At 44.7% G+C, this 23,966-nt stretch overlaps 1 protein-coding gene across 5 annotated transcripts in view; it reads right to left on the bottom strand.

Moving 5' to 3' along the window:
• EPB41L4B (erythrocyte membrane protein band 4.1 like 4B) overlaps positions 1 to 23,966 on the bottom strand; it is a 151,887-nt gene that overhangs the window by 81,839 nt on the left and 46,082 nt on the right. For all 5 annotated transcript variants that reach the window (XR_012424478.1, XM_045373597.3, XM_015436877.4 and 2 more), the window contains exons 3-13: positions 17,403 to 17,445; positions 16,473 to 16,551; positions 13,669 to 13,713; positions 11,769 to 11,821; positions 6,937 to 7,057; positions 5,139 to 5,226; positions 4,882 to 4,970; positions 4,518 to 4,587; positions 4,255 to 4,424; positions 2,210 to 2,319; positions 266 to 296 (exon numbers count right to left, since the gene is read on the bottom strand). Coding sequence is in view for 4 of the 5 variants with exons in the window: in XM_045373597.3 (XP_045229532.2) it covers positions 266 to 296; positions 2,210 to 2,319; positions 4,255 to 4,424; positions 4,518 to 4,587; positions 4,882 to 4,970; positions 5,139 to 5,226; positions 6,937 to 7,057; positions 11,769 to 11,821; positions 13,669 to 13,713; positions 16,473 to 16,551; positions 17,403 to 17,445 (899 nt within the window). In the remaining variant the exon portion in view is untranslated. The remainder of the gene's footprint in view (positions 1 to 265; positions 297 to 2,209; positions 2,320 to 4,254; positions 4,425 to 4,517; positions 4,588 to 4,881; positions 4,971 to 5,138; positions 5,227 to 6,936; positions 7,058 to 11,768; positions 11,822 to 13,668; positions 13,714 to 16,472; positions 16,552 to 17,402; positions 17,446 to 23,966) is intronic.

Here is a 23,966-nt window from a genome sequence, read left to right as displayed (position 1 = left end):
TTCCCACCCACTGTGATCATAAAGCACGCAGCTACTCAAACAAAACGGCTGTGTTTTCCCAAAAAAACCAAACTGTCTTGGAACATTATATTGTGTACTTATTGAAAGCCACAAGCATGGAATAGCCAGACAGCAGAAAAAGGGGAAAAAACAATTACCAGATGACGTACTTTCTGATTTCATTGTAGTAAGGAAAAAGTCAACACTGCAAATAAATACGATCCTTTGAGAGGAGAGCTGTGCTCTAGAGCTCAGGGACACTCACCAGAGCTGGGCTGCTATCACTGGGTTGCTTGCTGTGAAAGAAAAACAGAAAGTTATGACATCTTAGAGAACTTTATCACTTTCACCATGCAATGGCAGATAATGGCCATGTGAGACTTCTACCATCACAGAGCCGTTCCAACCCCAAGCCAGGCAGAACTGCGCAGTGGCTACTTCTCCTTTCCTCAGGGAGAGTAAACTATGACTCCCTCTGATTCACTCAGCAGGTTCCCAGGGCTGGGTGCTCTGGGAGGCAGGGACAAAGAGACACATCTTTGCTCTCAAGAAGTTCCCAGTCTAGAGACAGAGAAAGGCAGATACAGAGAAGAGGGTAAAAGGAAAACAGCACACGGTGATCAGGGATGAAATACAAGCGTGGGTCTGGATTGAGGGGCCTCGGGGCGGCCGTGAGGGTCTGCATGGACAGAGCCTGGGGGATGAGGTACAGCTTAGCCTATTACACTCCATTTTGTTTTTAAAAGGATATATGTGGCAGGGAAAATCATTAAAAGCTTCACAAAGAAGATGCTAGAACTCTGGCTGGAAAAACGTCAGTGAAATAAGGGACAGAAAAGAGGGACCGGGAAGAGAATCACAGACCCTGGGACCCAGAAGATCTCTAAAGCCATCTGGTGGGGTCAAGCCACAGGATGTCCACTCCCCTCTGTGATAGCCACAGCAGGGGGTCCCTCCCTTTGTGTTGTATACACCTGTAGGGGCTGGGAGCACACTGCTATCTTGAGACAGCTCTTTTGATCTTTGGAAAATTGTTCCTTACACTGGGCTATTTCTGGACAACTCTGACCTAGTGGACTACACACACAAGCATAATCCTCCCCACGGAACAGAATAGAGAGTGTTCTGGCCCCTTCCTCCTGGGCGCTGTGGCCACCCTTCATCAACCCATCGCCCTTCTCTGGACACGCTCCCACCCCCTGGCCTCTCTCGAATGGCAGGACTATTTCCTGTGCTGTGGGCATTTTTCCTCCACTAAAGCAGCTGGGAGTGATGAAGAATTTCAGGTAGTCATTCTATTGCGCTGGTGGTTCATAAAGGAAAGAATGGTGGGGAACACAAAGTTACAGATTCTAGAAGGGAACAAGTAGAGGTACCAGGTCCCATGGAGGCCCACTAAGTCCTGAGCCAAGAAAAATGCATGGAGTGGCCACAAGGAAATCATATACAGGAGGGGCCAGGAGGCTGGGAGTACAGAGGGTCTGCCATAAAAGAGCAAAAACTGAGTGCTAACTGGGCATCCTAAGTGGGGAAGCTATCTAGTGTAGAAAAAGAAGAGCTATGAGATGGGATCTGGAGGCTGGGATCCAACGAAATGAGCCTGGCTTGCTCATTCACTGACTGAGTTGTCCTGTGCTCCAGGTCTCATAGAGGTATGAGGCCTCAGCTGTAACTGATAGACAAGGTTCAGAGGGCTTGGAAAGGGAAAGAGGGTGGGCATTCTAGGGCCTGGCTACATTTAAGTGTGAGGAAAGTTTGGACTGACTGTGGGACTTGAGTCAAGTATCTAAAAGTTCTTCATCTACTTGTACGTGGTCAGAATTCCAGTTAGCATGGGCCTGATGTCCGCACTTAAAATTGCAAGATGGTGGAGATACAGTATCTTCTATAGGCAAGAAAGGTGTTTCTCTATGATATTCCTGAGGTCCCGGGGCTTGAGCCCAGGTCTAAAAGAAGCTAAGAGGCACATGGGAAGAAATATGGAGAAAGGGAAAAATTAATGAACACATCCAAGGGAAACACTAATGACAGAGGGATGGCAGAAGTGGCCAGGTCCCATTAAAAGAACACCACTGAGATTACTTTTCCAAAAGCTCCAGGCTAGAGAACTGCGGGAACTTTCTTCATAAGCTGCTTGACCAAGCTCCTTGAGGGCTTAAATGACTCAAGCATAATGTAAAATTCCAAGGCAGAATGAAAAACACACAACCTTTGAACGTTGAATGTCTCCGGGATGGATAACGTTTACTAGGCTTCCTCTCAAAGGTGCTGGTTCTTCGTAACCTGGAGCCATGTGTAGCTTGATATTCTGTCCGCCCACTGGGAAGTAAATATTTTCTTGTGTGTTATCAATGTCAGAATCTCAGTACATTACATGTTTTTGAAAGTGCACTTTTATTTCCAAGAGCTCCAATGTACGTTTCAACTTCGCCTGAACTCACTTGGGTAAAGAAACACAAAGTTTAGCCTTCCATTTGGAAATAAAATCTCCTTTGCCAAGTCCAGGCTACAGTCCAGAGCCAGATATTTCCACCAAAGGACAAAACCTGCAATTTAGGTACCAGCCACTTGGCTGCACAAACCAAGCAGGTTTGAAACATCTCATTAAGAGAACATTGATTTTCACATAAAACAACCTTTCACGGAACACACTGCATAGACATTTAACCCATGTTTTAAAAGACTGTTATCAATACCCACTTAACTAGGCTTTGCCAAGGCAAACATTACTGATTTCACTAAGGCTTTTTGGGTTTCAACCAATGTGATGCCCAGCTGCAGATTCCAGGAGGTTGCTGGTTTCGTCTGATCTACCCCTCAACTGCTTCATTCCAGTTGCTCTTAGTCATCATTTGTCACCTGCTCTGCGTGCCTCTAAGGGGCAACCTCTTCTTCTCCAAACTCCCTTCCTTCTTACACTTCTAGACGAGCAGAAAGGAACATGGTCTGGGACTAAGCCTGGGGCAGCTTCCTCCCAGGAGAGAAAAGCCTGCCTTGGCAACTGCCCTGACTTGGCCTTCCCGCCTCACTTCACCCTGAGTAGACACCAGCATCCTGCAGAGGGTCTCCGGTTACCTCTGCATCCTCCACAGGACCCTGGGATTTGACTTTTTCTCAAAAAGAGCTTGGTTTTCCCACCCCCAACCCCTTGGAGCATTTAAAACAAAATAATTCTTTAAACAGAAGTTCATAGCCATTTCCTTGCACAGTAGAAATATTTGAAATGAGCAAATCTTTTGACATTTAAATAGAGTTCAGGGATGTGCCATGTGTGGGTAGAGGTTATGAAACCATGTGAAGTTTTAGATATCGTAACTGTGATTCTCAAATGTAAATGGGCCTCAAAAACCCTGGGAGCACATTTTAAATGCATACTGCCAGGCCTTACACATACACACACATGCATACCCATAGATTCTGACTGCAAAGTTCTCAGGTGAGGTTGCTGTTCTCATTTTTAACACCAAGAAAGTTTTCAAACACTCTGAGAAAAATGGTCTTAGGATGATAAGCAAAAATGTATCAGAATAAGCTCTCGATGTTTGCAAGCTCTTTTCAGATTCAAGTATCTACTCATCCTACCCTGGGTTACGTGCACACACATTGGTATCTCCTCTCATTTTTAACCATCCCAAATTTCTGGACACTGGCATGCAAAAGGCAATACAGTAGCAGTTAGAAATTTAGCAGCCAGAGTTCACGGTGTTGAATCTCGGCTCTACCACTTCCTGGCTATGTGTGACTTTAAGCGTAATAGCTCTGGCCCTGGTTTCCTTACCTGTAAAATGGGGATAATCAACCTACCTTATTAAGGGTATATGAACAGTTCTGGCACAGTGCTGGCCAACAGAACTTTCCACAATGATCCTGTGTCCTGTGTCGATACTGTCTAATATGGCAGCCACTAGCCACATGTGGCTTCTTGGCCACTTGAAATATGACTAGCGATATTGAAGAATTACATTGTAAAATTTATTTCATATTCATTAACTTAAATTGCCACATGTGGCTAGTGGCTACTGTACTGAATAGCACAGCTCTGGCTAAATGTCAGTTATTAACAATTTTGTTATTAGTTCCATTTTATCAACGAGGATCAAAAGAGCTTCAGTGACTCACCTTAAGAAAAGTGGGGACGGGACATGCAACCTAAGCTTCTGGACACAAATTCATCACTCTACTCGCACACAAGAAAGAAATCACAGTTGTCCTCCTTCAGAAGACGCGATGCGTGTTGCAGAAATGGCTCCCTACCTGAATCTGAAGCGAGAGCCCAGCCTGATAAAGTCGGATCTATTGGATTTGCTGTTTCCTGGCGTCCGCAGTCGGAAAAACGCGTGGTGCTCAACTGCACACTTCCAAAGGTGTTTGCAGGTCCTGGCACTGTCTAACCGGAACACAAACGTGTGCTCTTGCTCACGTCCCTTAAAGAGGAAGCACAAGGGCCTTGAGTGGGCGTTTGCAACACTGACACAGGATTTTCCCAGCAAAGGGGAAGAAATGGGAGCAAGGCCTACCTGATCATCATCCTCGACCACCACGAGTGTCAATTTGCTCTTTTTAAAATCCATTTTGGTAATTTTAGGCCTAGTCAGAGAGAAAGTATTTTAAAAGCACAATCTGCAGTAAAACCATCTACACATCAAATAGCAGTTTCCTTTCTACTTTTAAAGCTTAGACTGAAAAAAAAAAAAAACAACATTCATTCAAGTGTGATTATCCAGAAGTTTCAGTGCAACTGCCACAGACCCACAACAGCAGCACCACGTGCTCTGAGGATGAATCTGGGTGTTGCAGATACCCCTCAATAATCATCCATCACATAGAATTCCACCACAAAATAGGAAAAGACATTTTTAATATTAGACAAAACTAAATTACCAAAAGAATAAGCCTATTTTGTTAGCTCCTTCAAAGATTAATATGCCTGTCGGGGTCAGTCCAAGAGAATATTCACAGCCATCTCTTCCCTACAAACAAACGAAGTGACAATCGGTAGAGGGTTCTAACAGGTCGTCACACAGCAGAATGCAAAATGCAAAAACAGTTTCCTCACCACAAGTTATTTTGTTTGCATAATGTTCATACATTTTTCAGTAACAGCAAAACCAAAGTACTTAAATGCACACAGTTCTTACCCTGACAACGTGCATGTCTACCCCATACATTTCCAGCCACTTCGCTTTATTCAGATAGGAGAGTTCCGCCTGGGCAGGGCTCTTTCCCCTTAGAAAAATCAATGGAAATACATGTAAACTGCGACTTGTAAGCCCACAGGATTCTGAAGGGCACGGCCTTACTATGGAACGTTATGCAGCAGTTAAAGCAATGAGGGACACCAAATTATAGTAATACAAAAAGATTCCCAAGAACTTACTGTTAATTGACTAGAAAGACCACAGAACAGGCCAGGCACAGTGGCTCACGCCTGTAATCCCAGCACTTGGGGAGGTCAAGGTGGGTGAATCACTTGAGGTCAGGAATTCCAGACCAGCCTGACCAACATGGTGAAACTCCATCTCTGCTAAAAATACAGAATTAGCCGGGCGTGGTGGTGCATGCCTGTAATCCCAGCTACTTGGAGGCTGAGGCAGGAGAATCACTTAAACCTGGGAGGCGGAGGTTGCAGTGAGCCGAGATCCAAGATCGTGTCATTGCACTCCAGCCTGGGCAAAAAGAATGAAACTTCATCTCAAAAAAAAAAAAAAAAAAAAAAAAAAAAAAAAAAAAGAAAGGAAGAAAGAAAGAAAGAAAGAAAGGGAGCACAGAACAGTGCTTACAACATGATCACTTAAGGAAACAATGAAACAATGTTGTATATGTAAATACAAAAGGAAAAGACTACAGACTGCCAATGATGGCCTCCTGCAGGGAGGACAGTGGATGTGTAAATGTGTGGGTGGGGTGTGCCATACCCACAGACATTTACATTGCTTCAGTGTTACACAATGAGAATGGACTAATGCCACCTTCCACTAAAATAGTCACACGAGCTTTTCAGAATGACTGAGGGATAAGAGAAAGTCACGCTAAGCTCGAGTCCAAGGGTGACCTGGAAGAGGCAGTGTTTGGGGAAGATGGGATGGGAGGGAGGAACGGTTAACATCTAGGAAACCCGTGAGTGAGGGGTGGAGTTGGTAGTGCAGGCATGAAAGTGGTGCCTGCAGGGGGAATGGAGGGAAAAAACAAAAGGGATAAATGACACTGCTGGATTCAGGTATGATGATCACATTTCCTGAAATGTACAACACAAGGTCTCTAATGTGTATGTTCCTATACAACAGGGTGTGTTTCTAAAGTGCTTGTTTCAGAAGGTTCAGGCCCTGAGGTCCCAGAGATGCAAGTATGTGAGAGTGTCTGGGATGCCCTGGGGTGTCACTAAGACAGCGGTGGCTCCTCTGGCTGCAATAAACAAATCAGAACCAGGCTCTGTTTGCAGAGAGAGAAAAGGAGTGTGGTTTGGTTCTTGCTGCACATCTCTTGAGAGACAGCCAGCCAGGTGCAGTGGCTCCTGCCTGTAATCCTAACACTTTGGGAGGCTGAGGTGGAGGATCACTTGAGCTCAGGAGTTTGAGACCAGCCTGGGCAACATGGTGAAACTCCATCTCTACAAAAAATAGAAAAACGAGCCAGGCATGGTGGCGTATGCCTATAATCCCCGCTGCTTGGGAGGCTGAGGCAGGAGGTCAAGGATTCAGTGAGCCAAGATAGTGCCACTGCACTCTGGCCTCGGCAACAGAGCGAGGCTCTCTCAACAATAAAAAGGACAAGATGTGGGCCTTTGGAAAAACAGGACTGACACAAGGAGAGAAGACTTGGAGCTGCAGTTTTATGGCCATCAATAGAGCAATTCTACTGGTAGATAAAGGAGTATAACCAACACTTATTTATGACAAAATAGATATATCAAAATGCTAGATGGTTGCATCAAGGTACCTGCACTCTTTCCATCTCTGGAAGATATCAAATTCCATCGCTTCTGTCTGATTGGGAATGAACCGAAACTCAGACACAAGCTCTGGTGTGTGTTCTGGAAGCTCGCACTCCCCAAGCTCCGCTGTACGTTTCATAAAAGGGAGGAAAACAGGAGACATTGAATGCTTTCAGTTATTGCTGCAACCAGGTCCAAAGGCATTTTGCACGATTTTAAAGCACAGGTCCCCCCGCTAATGTATAACTCTCTCCTTTCGGGAAGACTTAACTCTCACTTGGGTAGTCGTATGTACACTCAAAATCCTAGAAGCATTCTAATGTCCTCCCTGTTGGGTGATACAGCATCATCGTAGTTATTACTGCCTTTCTCTCCACTGCTGTTCCCACCCAGGGAGGCCCCAGTTACATTTTCCCCATGAAGTGGCAGAACCCTGAATTTGCAATAAAAGGCAATCGCAGGGAATGAGGATCTGCCCAGAAACATCCATTTAACAAGGCTCTTGTTAAGGGTAGGTCAGAGCAGCACCTCAGGGTCTGCAGTGCTGGAGAGGATGGATCAAGAATTCAGCACATGCAGCATCCAGAGGAAAAGTAGGAAGGGAGGGAGAGGGAGAGAGGGAGGGAGGCAGGGAGGAGGGGTGCGAGGGCTGCAGGAGCAACTGCGGAAAGTCAGGCAGAACCTGGGAGGGAGACAGCTGTGCAGAAAGGAGGGAGGAGCAGACACACAAGGGATCCGAGCAAGAAGCCCAATTTGTGCTGCCCTTGCCAAGTCCCCCACAGGATGGAGGGCCTGAGGATACAGGTGGCCCCCTGATCCAGGGCATGATGACAAAACCCACTCTCCTCGACCCCCTGCAGCTCAGAAAGCAGATCCCAGAATGAAAAGGAATCCTCTCGCGTTCCCTCTAACACAAGGCTACACTGAGTGTGGACCACACACCAACAGTACTGCCATCCGCTGGGAGCTTGCCCAAAACGCAGACCCTGAGGCCCCACCCCAGACCTATGCAAGCAAAACCTGCCTTTTAACAAGATGCCCAGGTCACAGGCTGCCAGTTTAAAGGCTCTGCACATTTGTTGGAAAAATCACTGATCTATAATAGTGGCTTTTGAACTCGGGTACGCAACAGAATCACCTAGCGAGCTGGTTAAAACGCACATCACTGGGCCCCGCCCCCAGAGTTTTTGAATCCCTAGGTCTGGAACCAGGCCTGAGAACTGGCTTTTCTAACAAGTCCCCATGTAATGCTAATGTGGCTACCCTGGAAAACACTTTAAGAACCTGTGCTGCACACATCAGATCCCATCAACTAACACTTTACTCAGTTTGCAACCTCTGCAGCCAGGCCTCAGCTCTAGGAGGTCGTGGAGGGTGGTGGAAACAGCTCAGACACAAGAGGGCTTGGATCCCACCTCTAACATAATCTATCTGTGTGACTGCAGGCAAGTCACTTAACATCTCTGGGTCTCCGGTGCCTGATTTGTAAAATGGGAATTGTTACAAGAATGAAACAAGAGCACAGGCATGCAACAGACGAGTAGCCTATTAGTTCTCCCTTCTTTTCCTTTTACCGGGTTTAATTTTTAAATCTACTACAAATTTAGTTCCCAAAAGAGCACAGCCTCCCTGCAGGGCCACTGTATCACAACTCAGGAGGCACCGAGGACAACCACAGCAAGACATGTCTTCAAGGCTCAAGCACAGGAGGAAACACAACCCTTCCTTTTATTCAAACCTGCAGAGATGCTCTAGTGATCCTTGGAGTCCCAGACGAGCTAGCTCAGCTGTAGTTGAAGTGGAAAGCAGGCTGTAGCATTTACTCACAGAACGGGGTTGGGAAGAGGGGACACGGAGGGACAATGTAACAAGAGCCTCCCCTTGTGTCTAAGTCTTCAGTCCTTTCCCTTTCCCTTTTTCCTTTCCTTTCCTTTTCTTTTTGAGAAAGGCTCTTAGTTGCCCAGGCTGGAGTGCAGTGGCGTGATCACAGCTCTCTGCAACCTTGAACCTCAACCTCCCCTGGCTCAGGTGATCCTCCCAGCTCAGTCTGTAGCTGGCATTACAGGTGCACACCACTATACCTGGCTGATTTTTTTATTTTTTGTAGAGACGGGGTTTTGCCATGTTGCCCAAGCTGGTCTCAAACTCCTGGGCCCAAGCGATCCACCCACCTCAGCCTCCCAAAGTGCTGAGATTACAGGCATGAGCCACCATGCCCAGCCAAGTCTTTTTATTTCTATCTGACATAACAGTTGTATCTTTTTTTTTTTGAGATGGAGTCTCGCTCTGTCACCCAGGCTGGAGTGCAGTGGTGCGATCTTGGCTCACTGCAACCTCCACCTCCTGGGTTCAAGCAATTCTCCTGCTTCCGCCTCCCAAGTAGTTGGGATTACAGGTGTCCACCACCATGCATGGCTAATTTTTGTATTTTTGGTAGAGACGGAGTTTTGCCATGTTGGCCAGGCTGGTCTTGAACTCTGGACCTCAGGTAATCCACCCGCCTCGGCTTCCCAAAGTGCTGGGATTACAGGTGTGAGCCACCGTGCCCAGCCAACAATTGTATCTTAAAATCACACTGACATTTTGATTTCAGCTCAAATGGATAATTTCTCCAAGAAAGGTCACAGAGAACTGACCTTATTTGTGTCTGTCTCAGCTCTGGGGCAAGGTTTTGGTTCTACACTACTCTGTTAAGTATGGTGAGGGCTTCATTACAATGGGGTGGGATGGTAATATGTGCACCTCATCCTCTGATCTTTCACGACAACGTACAAGCTTGCAATATTGTGCCAATGGCTTTAAGAGGAACCCTTTCCAGTGGATTAATGGCCTTGCGTCTGACATAGATGCTTCTGTCTCACTAACGACACTCTGACATCTACCGCTGGGCTGTCAAGCCTGATGGTATGACCTCTGGCAGCTCAGGAACTCTAGGGTAGAGGAAAGCCGCTTGCTAAGTGAGTGAGTGGCCGGAGTGCAGAGGTCACTGCCATGTTCTTCAAGCCATGCCTGCCATTACAGCACTTGCCATAAAGACTGTCATATCAGAAAAATACATAGGAAGCACTGTATTTGGCACAGATGGCTATAGATGACATTACCATCAACTCTACCACCAGTTTAAAGGCTCTGCCTTTAAAGTTCTTGGCGGGGGTGGGGTGAGGAGATCTCTCCAATCTCATTCATTCAACTCACTCTGCACTTACCAAGCATCTACTATATGCCAAGTCCCCATTAGATAATAAGAATTACGAGTCTGGGTGCAGTGGCTCATGCCTGTAATTCTAGGTGCTTTGGGAGGCTGAGGTGGGAGGATCACTTGAAGCCAGGAGTTCAAGACAACAGGAATTAAAAGGTGACTGAGGAATAGAAGTTTCAGGTCATGGGAGCATCCTACGGTCATTAAAAACCATCTTTATGAGTGTAAACATGACAAAATACACATACTAAAAATATCAAGTAAAAAAACATACAAAAGTTTGCAGATGACTGATCAAAATCACATTTTCAAAAGTCCACTCAAAACTCACAGACAGAAATTCTGGTTGCCTGTGGCTGGTAGGACAGTGGGTTCTTTCCTTCCTTCTACTTGTCTGATTGGTGGGTTGCTGTCCTGATATTCTGTAATAAGTATGTACTAATTTTATAGTTTGAAAAAACCTCTCAGTTCCACTTTTAAAAACCGGCCAAACACAAAAGTGAGAAGTCAATTCTCATTATGGTGTTCATAAATAATTACTAATGTTGAATGAATATATCATAATCCATAATCCAGTAGAAGCTGATGAACACGCTGGCAAACTAGTGCACAACATATGTCTATCTGATGTACTAATGAAATCCCGATGTGCAGTTACACATTAGTATTCTCTTAATTAGTGCTAGAGACTTTAGCAAGTGTTTCTTCTGCATCCGAAACTACAAACCGCCAGGGCATCACACAGATAAACAGCCAACACTGACAATCATGCAGGCAGACCTCTTACCATCCAGTTCCCACTCACATGCAAAAATACCCTTTGCACCCCGCCAGCCCTGACATTAATGCTTCCAGCCTGACCTCTCTGAGCGAGCCAGATTCAGGTACTCAAGAACCTGCTGGAGCTTCTAGAATCTCTTAGCCAAGAGGCCCAATGCAGACCATTTCCTCCACCGGAGCTCACTTCTTCTAACCTCTATCCATCCCCGGAAACGGCCTGAGAATCATCTCAAACTCCTCCCTCAACACCTAAGTCTAATCACCAATTACTTCTCCTTGTACTGCCAATGCTATAATGCTATTTCTTGGTGTGTGTGTGTGTGTGTGTGTGTGTGTGTGTGTGTGTGTGTATGTGCGTGCAAGCCCCTGCCCTAGTCAGTTTCCTTTCCCTTCTGTTACAGCAGCACCTCCTCACTGGGCTCCCAGCCCCAGTCTCGGTCCTGCTCCAATCCCTTCTCCCCATACAGCCAACGTGGCCTTTCTAAAGTGCATATCCGGCCAGGCCTGCTGCCTCTTAAGAGCTTTCAAAGGTGTCACTACTGACTGCATGAAATTCTTTCTCTTTAAATGGGGCCGAAGGTCATCCACCTGTCCAAATTCTTGAACTTCACTCTGCAGCACCATTCAACTGCTGCTAACCTCTCTGCACTTTTGTGCCTTGGTTCCTTGATTCATGGTCTTCTCATCCCCACAATGGGCCTTCCTTGTCCAAACCTCCTGCACTTGGGGACAGAGACCATGTCGTATTCATTTATATCCCCAAAGCTAAGCTCTGGGCCTGGTATACTGTAGACACTCATTTGTTGAAATAAAAAGCAGTAACATTAAAATGCTAATTACTACTAAAGATTAACGTACCTTGTAGACAGAGAGCAGCTAACTCCACAGCTGTTTCATAAGGGCATTTCAATCTTGAAAAAAAAAAAAGGAATTAATTCGAAATAGGAACTTAAGTACTCACAACCATATAAAATGTCATTAAAATCATTTTTCAAGAGGTAGCGATATTTAGATTTGTATTCTTAGTTTATATTTTTGCTGTCTACACTAAAGAATGCAACAAGCTGATTTGCACTACAAATTTCCCAAAGTCGATTCTTATCATAGGGCAAAATAACCCAACATAGATATAGCTTCTATCAATCATGTACAATTTTACTGAATTTGGCAAGAATGGAAAAGTTTGGAAAACAGAATGAAAAGTGTTCCCTTTGCCTTATTATATTTAAACATATTTTAAATTTATTTTATTTTGATATAGTATCTGCATCTTTTAAAGCTGCCTTCAAATCTTTCTTGAAACAAGGTCATAGCGTTAAAAATAAACACAGAGACACTATATCGAATACTGCCAGGATGGCTGGATACACTCAGCATTCTAAGTCTATCTAAGGCATAGCCATAGAGGAGTACTACTGCAGATTCAGTGATCTCATTCATACGTAATATTTCAAATTTGGTTAGAAAAATAATAATGACATACATTGGTATAGCACTTCATAGTTTTCAAAGCCTTTTCATTTATATTATCCAATTTGGTCAATGCATCAAGTTTGTAAACCTTTAGGATGGGTGTTGCCAGTGAGCTCCCCCGAACCATCTCCCATTTTATAGATGAGGAACTCAGTGTTAAGGGCTCTTGCCCCAGGTCATCCAGCTGGAAGGGAGCAATATTGGGACTCGAACACCATTCTGCTTTGAAGTACAAAGCAGGCTAAACTGCATGTAAACTACAAAGTACTATACAAATGCAAGGTGTTGCCATTAATATTTTTCCAAACCGAGGACAATTTCTAGAGTTACACAGCCTTTAGTATGAGGAGCACAGTATGGAGAGAGAGAGGATTTAAAAAAAAGTACACACACTCATAATACACACACCAACCAAAGGTCTGTATTGCATGGCTGAATAAGGCAAATGTATACACTGTACAATCTACTTGTTCTATTGGTCTATGGAGTACATTTCACTGAGGTTTTTATAGCACATATTCTATAGAGAGTTTGCAAATTCGGAAATTACATTTTAAATTTCCTTCAGATTATATTCAAAATCAGAACGTATTCTCGTCAATAGCAGGGGTTACTTTTTAGACTCAATATAGCCTTAGTTTTTCATGTAATAGAAAATATTCAATACAGATGCTGAAAAATGACACAGTTATAAAAGCTATGCCTGTTGAAACCTCCCATCTTTATGGTAAATTAATACTGCATGCGAAATCAACCACTTCAGTGCCAATGCTTCTCGTGCTCAGTGATCACTGTGTGTTGCCAGAGGCCTAGTATTTCAAAGCCATTTTTAAGAGGAGAAAAGGAAGTGAGATGAGATGTCTAAAACTTTCTACTGGAATCAGAACATAACCTCTTTCCATTTCTTATATGTAGATGGTGATGAATGACACTTTTTGACTGTCCAAATACTTGTAAGTGTATACATACTAATAACGTATCTTGCTTGCAAATACGACAAAAGCCATTATGAATGGGACAGTGATGTGATCAGGGAGAGAGTTATTCCCAAATACACATCACTTAAGATATTAAATGGTCTTGGAAATGCTTCAAGCCATATAGTAATCATTTAAAATAGGATGATAATGACAGTGATACAAGTATTAGACTCACTTTACAATGCCTGGTGCACTTTTTTTGAATTTTGAAAAGGGAACAAGGGTAAAAGAGTTAAAACAGTGAATTATTTTGAAATACACTATGATCTATCCTGGGTTAAGAGTCAGAACAAAAACATACTTACTTTCCAGAAAGAATGTCATGCCTGAGTTGTAAAACAAACAGGTACCTGACAAACATATACAAAAGTCAATAGAGGGTAACCCTTTCCCAGCCGCTCCCAATCCCCAGCTTCCTACTGCAAACCCCACCCCACACACGGCATGGAGTTTTGTATTGTAAAAGAGGAGTCCAAATCAAATGAGAACTTTGGTGGAAGCATCTCCTCTTGGGTCTCCAGGAAGGCATCCCAGAACCTAGCTAGGAAGGTGAGTGCACGTGGGGAACTCGCAAGATACTTGTAGGATGGAACATGATACACGGCACGGTCCAATGACAGCCTCCACAACCCCCTCAGTGCTGGAGAAGAGAGCCGAACACGGCACATGGACATGCAACATGTCCAATAACCCAGGCAGGGTGGGGCCGCGGGGTCTGGCTCTCAGCCAGTTCCACCAGCCCATTCCAGATCTGCTGCCATGGATCGTAACAAAAAGTTTGCAGCTGATTCTAGTCAGAAACTGCTTGGGGATTCTTTCCCCCTGATGCAGTGTAACTGCAGACTCTTTTAAAACACAAAACAGGCGCGCGTGCGCACACACACGCACGAAACAAGAAAAATCCCGGCACTGGACTGCAAATGGTTAGAGGGGTAACAAAAAATGAGAAAGAAGCCAGTAAATAACATGCATGGGGTTTACTCAGGTAAAAAATAAATGTCTTGGCTTAAATAAGAGGGGTACCTTTTGTTTGTTTGTTTTTTTACCAGGAGGATGTAGGCATCAGAACTACTGACAATGCTTTGTAAATACCAAACCTGCCTGTGCTCTGCTCCCTACCTATGGAAACAGAATCCTACACACAAGAGTGGCCTCCAGGAATCTGAGTTGTTCAAAAGCTTCCCGGGTGTTTCTGATTCACACAACCCGGGTTACAAACCAACAGCTTTGATGACATTTAGGAACAGCATTCATAGAGGACTCTGAGGAGCAACACTAGAAGGACTGTTTGCCAGAAATCAAGATCAGGCATGGTGAAAGTTCTAGTACATTCCAGAATGTTCCTGCTTCCTGACAGGTGCTTGGCCACCACTGAACTTCACTTCTGAACGTCAGGATACCATCTTGCATAGTCATCTCACAAGAGACACAGTATTAACATGGCCAGAACTCTTGATTCCTATAGGAAAACCTAACCATAGCAGCCCAGCAGAAGCCTGGGTAACAGGGCAAAACCCTGTCTCTATTTTAAAAATACAAAAAATTAGCCAGGCGTGGTGGCACACACCTGTGGTCCCAGCTACTAGCGAGGCTGAGGTGGGAGGATCACTTGAACCTGGGAGGTTGAGGCTGCAGTGAGCTGTGATCCAGCCTGGGTGACAGAGCAAGACCTTGTCTCAAAAAAAAAAAAAAAAAAAAAAAAAAAAAAAGGCCCAGGGGAAATGGTGATAACCCGTCAGTCTTTAAGGCATTACTCAGGGGTCATCTCCCTAAGAACCACTCAGCAGCCTACATGTCACCACTATACTCCATCACACAAACAATGACAAGGAGGCTCTGGGGATATCAAAAGCAGGAAAAGACTTTGTAGAGAATTTCACTGATGGAAGAGAGGCTAGAGGGAAACTCCACATTTAAAATGTTACTCAAATTTTTTTTTCTTCTTCCCTGTTTCTGAAGTCTAAGACATAGACATGGGCAAACAAAACATGAAAGAAATTCAGGCCGGGCACGGTGGCTCACACCTGTAATCCCAGCACTTTGGAGGCCAAGGCGGGCAGATCAGTTGAAGTCAGGAGTCTGAGACCAGCCTGGCTAACATGGCGAAACCCTGTCTCTAATCAAATATACAACAATTAGCAGAGCGTGATGGTTTGCGACTGTAATCCCAGCTACTCGGGTGGCTGAAGCAGGAGGATGGCTTGAACCCAGGAGGTAGATAGAGGCCACAGTGAGCCAAGATCATGCCACTGCACTTCAACCTACGCAACACAGCAAGATTTTGTCTCAAAAAAAAAAAGAAAAGATAAAGAAATTCAGGGGAGCTAAAAGATAACATGAAGGGATTTTAACAACTTTGCTGCAATTACTATGGTTTTTTTTTTTTTTTTTTTTTTTTTGAGACGGAGTCTGGCTTTGTTGCCTAGGCTGGAGTGCAGTGGCGCGATCTCGGCTCACTGCAAGCTCCGCCTCCCGGGTTCAAGCCATTCTCCTGCCTCAGCCTCTGAGTAGCTGGGACTACAGGCGCCCGCCACCTCGCCCGGCTAATTTTTTGTATTTTTAGTAGAGACGGGGTTTCACCGTGTTAGCCAGGATGGTCTCGATCTCCCGACCTCGTGATCCGCCCACCTCGGCCTCCCAAAGTGCTGGGATTACAGGCGTGAGCCACCGCGCCCGGCCTACTATGTTTTTTTTTTAAAGAGGGTTCTTTGTATTATGACAATCAAGAGAATATTTTGCAATCCCTTAAAACATAAGATGGCGATTTAGGACTGAGAAATGCTTTTCCAGTATCTGCCTTCCCTTTTTGTAGTTGAGATAAAAATAAAACGCCACAGAGCAACTAATCAATTTATCCAGGGTCCAAGAAAATAGAAGTGTGACAAGAAAATGTATCTTCTAATTTCTGTTCACTCAGAAAAATGTCAAATTAAGCCAAGTTGTGGATTTTTAACGGAATACAGAAGCACCGGAAAAATACTAATAACTCTTGCTGAGAAACAGAAAGATGGCAGACAGAAGGAGAGGCAAACCCACAATTGAGAAGAGTCATAAATGACACGTAAGGCAAGCACTGCTGGGCGGGAGATTGTTCTGCATCGTGGCCTACCTTGTAAACTCCTCACGAAGGTTGTTTGGTTCTGAAGAATAGTATTTAACTCGAAAGTGCAAAGCATAAGCAGGTCCAACTAAACATTTGGAGATGGAAGGTTGAAGATGTTTTTCCCCCAGTTTTGAAGATCACAGGATGGACAAAAGGAAAAGCACGTTAAATCTATAACATTTAGCACGACATCAGGACAGCATAACTGGGCACGCAACCCTGGTCAATTCTTTCCAATCCTCGTCAGGGAAACTGAGACAGATGGACTTTTGTGTTGACTAAGATAGTTTAGCTAGTAACCTCATTCCAGGAGAAAACCCTAGTGATCTAGATGGATTACCTAAAAGCTGACATTTTACTTTCACCCCGATGCCACAATACTCCAAACTGACAGCTAGTTTTTATAAAGTACAAAGTACAAAGGCTAAAGGAAAGTGATGCAAAGTGTTCTGTTATGTAAAAACACTTTAAAGTACTTCTAAGAGAATATGAATTTTTAAAAATTACCCAAGCATAAACAACATTAAAAAATGTGGTTACCACACCTGTACATTGAGAAAGCTGCAGCAGACTATCAAAGAGCCCTCCTACTCTCTCATCCTTTGAGACTATGTTGTACTTCATTAGAAAGTAGATATAATAGGTATAAAGCTGAGTTTCTGAATAGCAGAGTAATCAGTGCTCACTGGCAGAGGCGTCTGATTTCAAATGAGAGCACATTCGGTTTTTTCAATATCCACTGAACACTTTTATTCAAATTTTAAACTCTCATCTTTGGCTAGCCTTAAGAAATTAAAAATCGTCCACTTAATACTGAATTGATTTTTAATATGCTTCCAAGTTCTAATGAAAACATAACACCTCAAAACACTGGCAAAGGAGTTTACTCTCAGAAAAAAAGAAATTAAATGAGCGGGCTACATTTTGCTTACTTACTTTTCATCTGCTTTTTTATGGGTTTGGCATGATCCAGCCAGTGCTGAAAGAAAGAAAAAACAGTCTCTTCAGGAATAGTTCATCAGCAAGGTTATTCAGCCCTCACAGTTACCCTCCTCTAAAAACCTTAGTAATTCTACCCATAAAAACCAGGGTTTGGATCACACCATGGGCTTTTAGGCTGCGAATCTGCAAACTGCTTGGGATGGTATAAAAAAATTCAATGTTTACGCATATATGTGCATTTTTCTGCAGAGGGGACTCCCTAGTTTCTGGAAGTTTTACAAAGTGGTGCCTGAAAGAATATAAAATCCCTTAACTAATTGATCAGCAGAGCCACCAACTGCCTTTTCCTTCTGAGTTTCTCAAGTTACAGCCAATCTTCTCCAAGCATTCCAGGTCTCCATCAATCTAGCAAAAAGCACAATCTAGGATACCAATAATCTCTCATCGTGCACTGGTCTTGAGGTTGTCATCCTAAACTCTTTGAAGTACAGAACTAAAATTCACAACCCCTTTCTTCTTTCACCAGGAAAATGAGCCACACTGCAAATGCAAAGGCAGGCAGGGATTTGCCTAAGATCATTTTGCTCTGGTCAATGAGCGCATTTTAAGTTCCTCTAGCTTTGACCAAAAGAACTGCTTCAGTCTTATCTAAGGAGATTACAAAACCATCTGCCTCATATAAAAGTTTCCCTATGAAGTCAAAGTAATTGATACTGCTGTCTTGAGGAGGCTCAGCCACTTAACTTCCACGGAGAACTGCATTTAGGAGTATTCTACTGAGCGCCTCTGTGCAGACGTCAGCTCCTGGAGGCCAGGGACCGGGCACTTAAATGTGACTGTTTCCTGTGCCAGGTACAAGGTATGGCACCCAGAAGGCCCCTATTAGATTCTTGAGAAATAAATATTAAATATAAATTATTTTTTAAAGTGAGGCAAGTAGGGACTGTTCCCATCACTTTATGTGGACCTAATGCATGCTGAAACTTCCCTGCTAGCAAGACAGCTGGGGTGATACAAGCAGAGTGGGCTTCTCACGAGTTACTCAGAGTCAGAGGCCATTCTGCTGACTGCCAATGGGCTTTCAGACACACTTGCGCCCTGCACAGTATAATAATGAGGAGGGGCAGGACTCCACCTAGACAGTGTACTCCACACCTAACCAAAGAGGCCATTATGACTGTGTGGGAGGAGGGGGATAAGGAAACACAAAAGCGAATAACAGATGATTTATAACACAATAAACTGGGGGCAGTGCAATGGGAGAACGTGGGTTGTGGGGCTTTTGTCATCTCCACTCCTGGCTAGGTAGCCATGTAATGTCACCACAGCAGGATGCGTATCTCAGACGCACATGTGCAGGATGCTTTATCTCATTGTTAATAGCTTTGAATTGGAAATGACCTAAATGTCCATCAACAGAGATGGATTAGAAAATGGCTCATCCATATAATGAAATACTATTTAAAACTGATGTAGGCCTGTATTTATTGATGCGGCAAGAGATCCACAGCACAATGTTACATGAGAAAAAAAAAAAAATCCGGTGGAATCTCATTTGTATAAAATTATTATTTTCTATCTAGATATGTCCAGAAGGAATTGTAGAGGTTATTTTTGGACGGTGGGGCTGTGAATGCCATTTACTTTCTTTTTACCTTGCTGCATAATTGTTTATTTTAATGAGAATATTATTTTTAGGGGTTGGGCTGCGTTGTCACGTCCATATTCATTTGTTGTTTTATGAGTTCACCTCATTAGAATTAGATGCTGCTGGTGCCCTCCAACAAGCTGAAAACCCCCAACTTTGGCCCCTGGAGGGGGCTGATACAGACTTGATTTAAGCCTAATATTTACTTTCCTACCAAGTAACATGCTAATGGCTATGACTAAACCTGTTCTTCTCACTTTCAAAAGAATTCACCACTCATCCCCTAGTCTAATTAGCCCATATGAGGCTTATCGCTTAAAGAAGCTTGTTCCATTTCTTTCCTTTCTTAAGTCTCCTCACCACTATTTTGAGTAGAACAAGCTGAGGCTTCCCTTTCCTCTTCCTCTACTGTCAAAGTCTCATCTTCAGCCAAGTCCAACTTGTGCAGTCTCCCCAGCTGTGCTTTTCCATCCTGGCTGTGTATTAGTATTACCATCACTTGTGGAACTTTGAAAAAGTCAAAACTCAGGTCCTACCCAAGACTCATTAAACAGAATCTCAGAGCATCAGTTTTCATAAATGCTTCCAGTGTGCCCGTTAAATATTTAGTACTGACATTTTCCACATCCTCTCCTACCCAGGAAGAGGCTCTGATGATCTTGGAGATCTTGAAACATCCACAGCCCCTTCTTGAAACTGCTGTTTGGGCTGAGCAAAATCTCAAGCAATTTCAGGTTTTACAGGCTAGTCCAAGAGGTGAAACGGCCAAACATCTGTGGCTGGTGTGCATTCACAGGTAGACCACAGCCAGATGCTGGTACGGGGCGGCTGACTGCTTTGCCCTCTGGCCACACTGCAAAAGGCACCCCCTCAGCCATTGTAGGCTGGGCTCCATCCTTTCTGCTCAGCCACAGAGTCCTGCCCAAAGCAGGACCTGCCAGGATAGACACCTGTGAAAAGTCTGGGGCTAGTGAAGCTGAGAATGGAATCAGAAACGGCTTCCTCATTTTAAAAGCTCCTTGACCCCTTGATGATGGGATCAGGTTTTGCTTGCCTGCATCAGAGGCAATAAGAAACCCAGTCACAATCCTAAAATGAAAGATGACAAAACCTATCTTGTATCCAACCAGTTCAAAATGATCTGACTTTCTTCTTAGCTGCAGGGGCCTTTGAGACTCTGATCACTCGTATTTTATTCCACAAGACCGCCTTGTGACTTGAACACTGGGGCAATGAAAGCCCAACGTGGCATTTAGTAAACTGTATCCTATGCTCGGCTTTGAGGACAGTATTCAGCAGCAGCGGGACCTGTCTCAGATGTTCACCTGTGGCCTGGCTAAATATAGCCATGCTGCCTGTGGGTAAACGCCAAGGCAAATGGCTCCGGCCCTCTTAGCAGACCATTAAACCAGTCACTGGAAACAGACAGGTGCATTTCTGAGTTCAAATAGCAGGACATTTTACTCAAATACTCTAACGGGTGCTAGAAAGGTGGTTTCTAATCTGAATTTCTTATCCAAGTCCATCTGGCAAAATCCTTTCCAAAAATCAAGATGTGCGAGATGATCTTGGCAAGGCCCATCTGTTCCAATAGTACCTCAATTCTGGAAATATGACACCCATAAGGCTGGTTGTAGAATGTAATCATCTCAAATCTACATGGGAGCAGTGGAACTACAAGGCCTCAGAGCAGCTCAGGAGTTGAACAGCATCTAACAACTCTCTGCCGGAACATCTCCTGAGCCTTCACCATTGAGTCTGAGTGATGAAACTCATAATAGGATTTCTAGTACCTGCAAATTTTCTTGGCTTATAAAGAGCACCTAAGTCAGGCACGGTGGCTCACACCTGTAATCTCAACAATTTGAGAGGCTGAGGCAGAAGGATCATTTGAGCCCAGGAGTTCAAGATCAGCCTGGGCAACATAGCAAGACCTCATCTCTACAAATTTTTCTTTCTTTTTAAAATAGCCAGGCATGGTGGCATACGTCTGTAGTCCCAGCTACTGAGGAGGCTGAGGTGGGAGAATCACTTGAGCCCAGGAGATCAAAGCCGCAATAAGCTATGATCACACTACTGCACTCCAGCCTGGGTGACGACAAGACCCTATGTATTTTAAAAACAGGCCAGGCGTGATGGTGCACGTCTGTAATCCCAGTACTTTGGGAGGCCAAGGCAGGTGGATCACCTGAAGTCAAGAGTTCAAGGCCAGCCTGGACAACATGGTAAAATCCCATCTCTGTTAAAAATACAAAAATTAGCTGGGCATGGTGGCGCATACCCATAGGAGAGTCCCTTGAACCAGGGAGGCAGAGGTTGCAGTGAGCCGAGCTGCACTCCAGCCTGAGTGATAGAGTAAGACCCTGTCTCAAATAAATAAATAAATATATAAATTTATATATATATATATATATAGTTTGTGTTTAAACTAGAGCTGGAAGGAATCTGAAGAGATAATCAAATTGTACCCAAAGGATGAAAAGAGGAACAAGGGGATGAATGCCTTTGGAGTTTACTGTATCACATCCATCCTCTGACTAAGGCTGGGGTGTGGGAGGTGCAGCCCTGAAAAGAAGCAGAGCTGGAATTCAAACTCACAGCCCTGTCAGTGTCAGCATCCAGTACTCCAGGTTTCCACACCACAGACTAGCTTAAAGTGCCTTCTCTGCCTATGGGGGGATCTTTCCTGCTCCCCATGATGACAAAGCCCTATAAACTCACTTAACACCAGCTACCTGCTGGTGTGAGATGATTTCCTTGGAATCATCTAAATCAGTGGTGGAGACCCCTTTAGCAGCTTCCCATTCAGTACCAGTATTTGCACATGGGCAGGAAAACACTCGGCCTGCCTCCTAGCATTCAGACACAGGCTGCAGAGAGGCCTGTGGCATTTTCTTTTTTTTTTTTTCTTTTCGAGACAGAGTCTCGCTCTGTCACCCAGGCTGGAGTGCAGTGGCATGATCTCAGCTCACTGCAACCTCTGCCTCCTGGGTTCAAGTGATTCTCCTGCCTCAGCCTCCCATGTAGCTGGGGTTATAGGCATGTGCCACCATGCCTGGCTAATTTTTATATTTTTAATAGAGACAGGATTTTGCCATGTTGGCCAGTCTGGTCTTGAACTCCTGACCTCAGGTGATCCACCTGCCTCGGCCTCCCAAAATGCTGGGATTACAGATATGAGCCACCACACCAGGCCCTCTGGCATTTCTTGAGCCCAGTTTACATTTCTTTGGACCACCATGCAAGGAGGCAGAAGATCAGGGTTCAAGTCGCAGCTCTGCCACTCACCTGATGTGTGGCCACAAGCAAGCCCACCAGCCCCCAGCCAGCCCACCTCACAGCCCGGGTACCCGAGCCTCAGCTTCAGCCCCTGTGAACAGAACTATCCCCTAAGCACTGTCTATGGAAACCGCACTGAACCAAATGGGTGGAAGGAAGGGGTTTTGTCTGATTTCCTGCAGTTGTAACACAGATTCTACTCTTAGCATTTATACTCTCCTATGTCCCCTCCAGGTATACCTAGTAGTCACTCTTTTCTTCTTATAATTACATCTGAGATGGCAAGAGCACCCAATAGTGTCCACACAAGTGGCAAATGTGACGACATTCAGAACAACCATTAAAGCAAAGCCAAAGGAGCCGCACGAGTCCCTTTAGCGGCCACTGAACCCTCCCAGCAGGCGCCATATCTATGTTCCAGCCTCACTATGCAGCCCTGCACCTCTCATTGCCAGATTCTATGCTAAAAAGGCCAGAGGACACACATCTGACAAGACTTGAGACAAAGGTCAAAATCATCTCTTTTGGATTCCTTACTGCAAAATGTACCATCAGAAAAAGCTCCCTTTTCATGTTGAAAAGCGGCTTAAGGAAGGACTTAATGGTGGCCACATCTACCCTCCAGGACACCCACACCCAAGAGAAGAAGGGAGGCTCCTGTTTGGTGGGGCTGTTATTACCACTGCCCAAAATCCCTGCCCCTCCTCTGCCTGGCAAAGTCCTCTCATTCTCTGTGGCCCACATCTGTTCACCCTTCCTCTTGGATATCTTGTTCATTTTATCAATAATATGTAGACAATCCCTCCTCTAGACACAGAGGAACCTTTACACTGGTCCTTTAGAGGACTGAATACACTGTAGTTCAGGGGATCACTTGTCTGTGTCTCCCAACAGAATGTGGCAGGCAGGGACAACATCCAGCTCATTTGTGCAACCATAGAGCTCAGCATTGAGTGAGCTCCAAGTCAAAGTTGGCTGAATGGTACTGACTGAACCTTCCCTTTCTTGCTTCTATATACGTATGTACGCATGAAGCAAGTGCATATCAGAGTCATATAGCCAAGTGGAAAGTACTGGACTTTGGAATGAGACCAAGTTCTGAATCCTGGCTTTAACCTTTACAACATTCTTAGGAACACTAGTGTCTCTGAGCCTCAGCTTCATCATCGGTAAAATGGTTCTGTTTTATGGCCTACTTTATAGACCAGTGGATGAATGTTAAACAAGAGTTACACAAAGACTGCAGTTCAGTGCCGGGCTCAGGGCGAGAACTGGGTAAACAGCCCTTATCGTGATCGGGCAGTGGGAAAGTGAGACTGTGCAGGCCTGGGCCCTTGGCTCTCAGAAGCAAGCTTTGATACGTAAACACAGACTCCCAGCCCCTGCTTTGAGCTGTACCAAAGTGAAATCTGCAGAGTGGGTTCCTGGATGGCCTCCTGTTTTGACATGGAAAAGGGAAACAGGAGGTCCTAGTCCCAACTGCTAAAAATAGGTGATATCAATAGGCTTTGACAGTTGCTTCAGGGCTGGGCAGGGCACTATGGAAACCAGGCCTGGCTCTTTTCAGGGAGCTGGGGATATAAGCTGGGTATGCAGAGCGCCATGCCAAGAGCCCTGCAGCTGCCAACCCT

The sequence above is a fragment of the Macaca fascicularis genome, chromosome 15, assembly GCF_037993035.2.
Source record: "Macaca fascicularis isolate 582-1 chromosome 15, T2T-MFA8v1.1".
NCBI classification, from domain to species: domain Eukaryota; kingdom Metazoa; phylum Chordata; class Mammalia; order Primates; family Cercopithecidae; genus Macaca; species Macaca fascicularis.
This window is presented reverse-complemented; position numbering and strand designations above follow the sequence as displayed.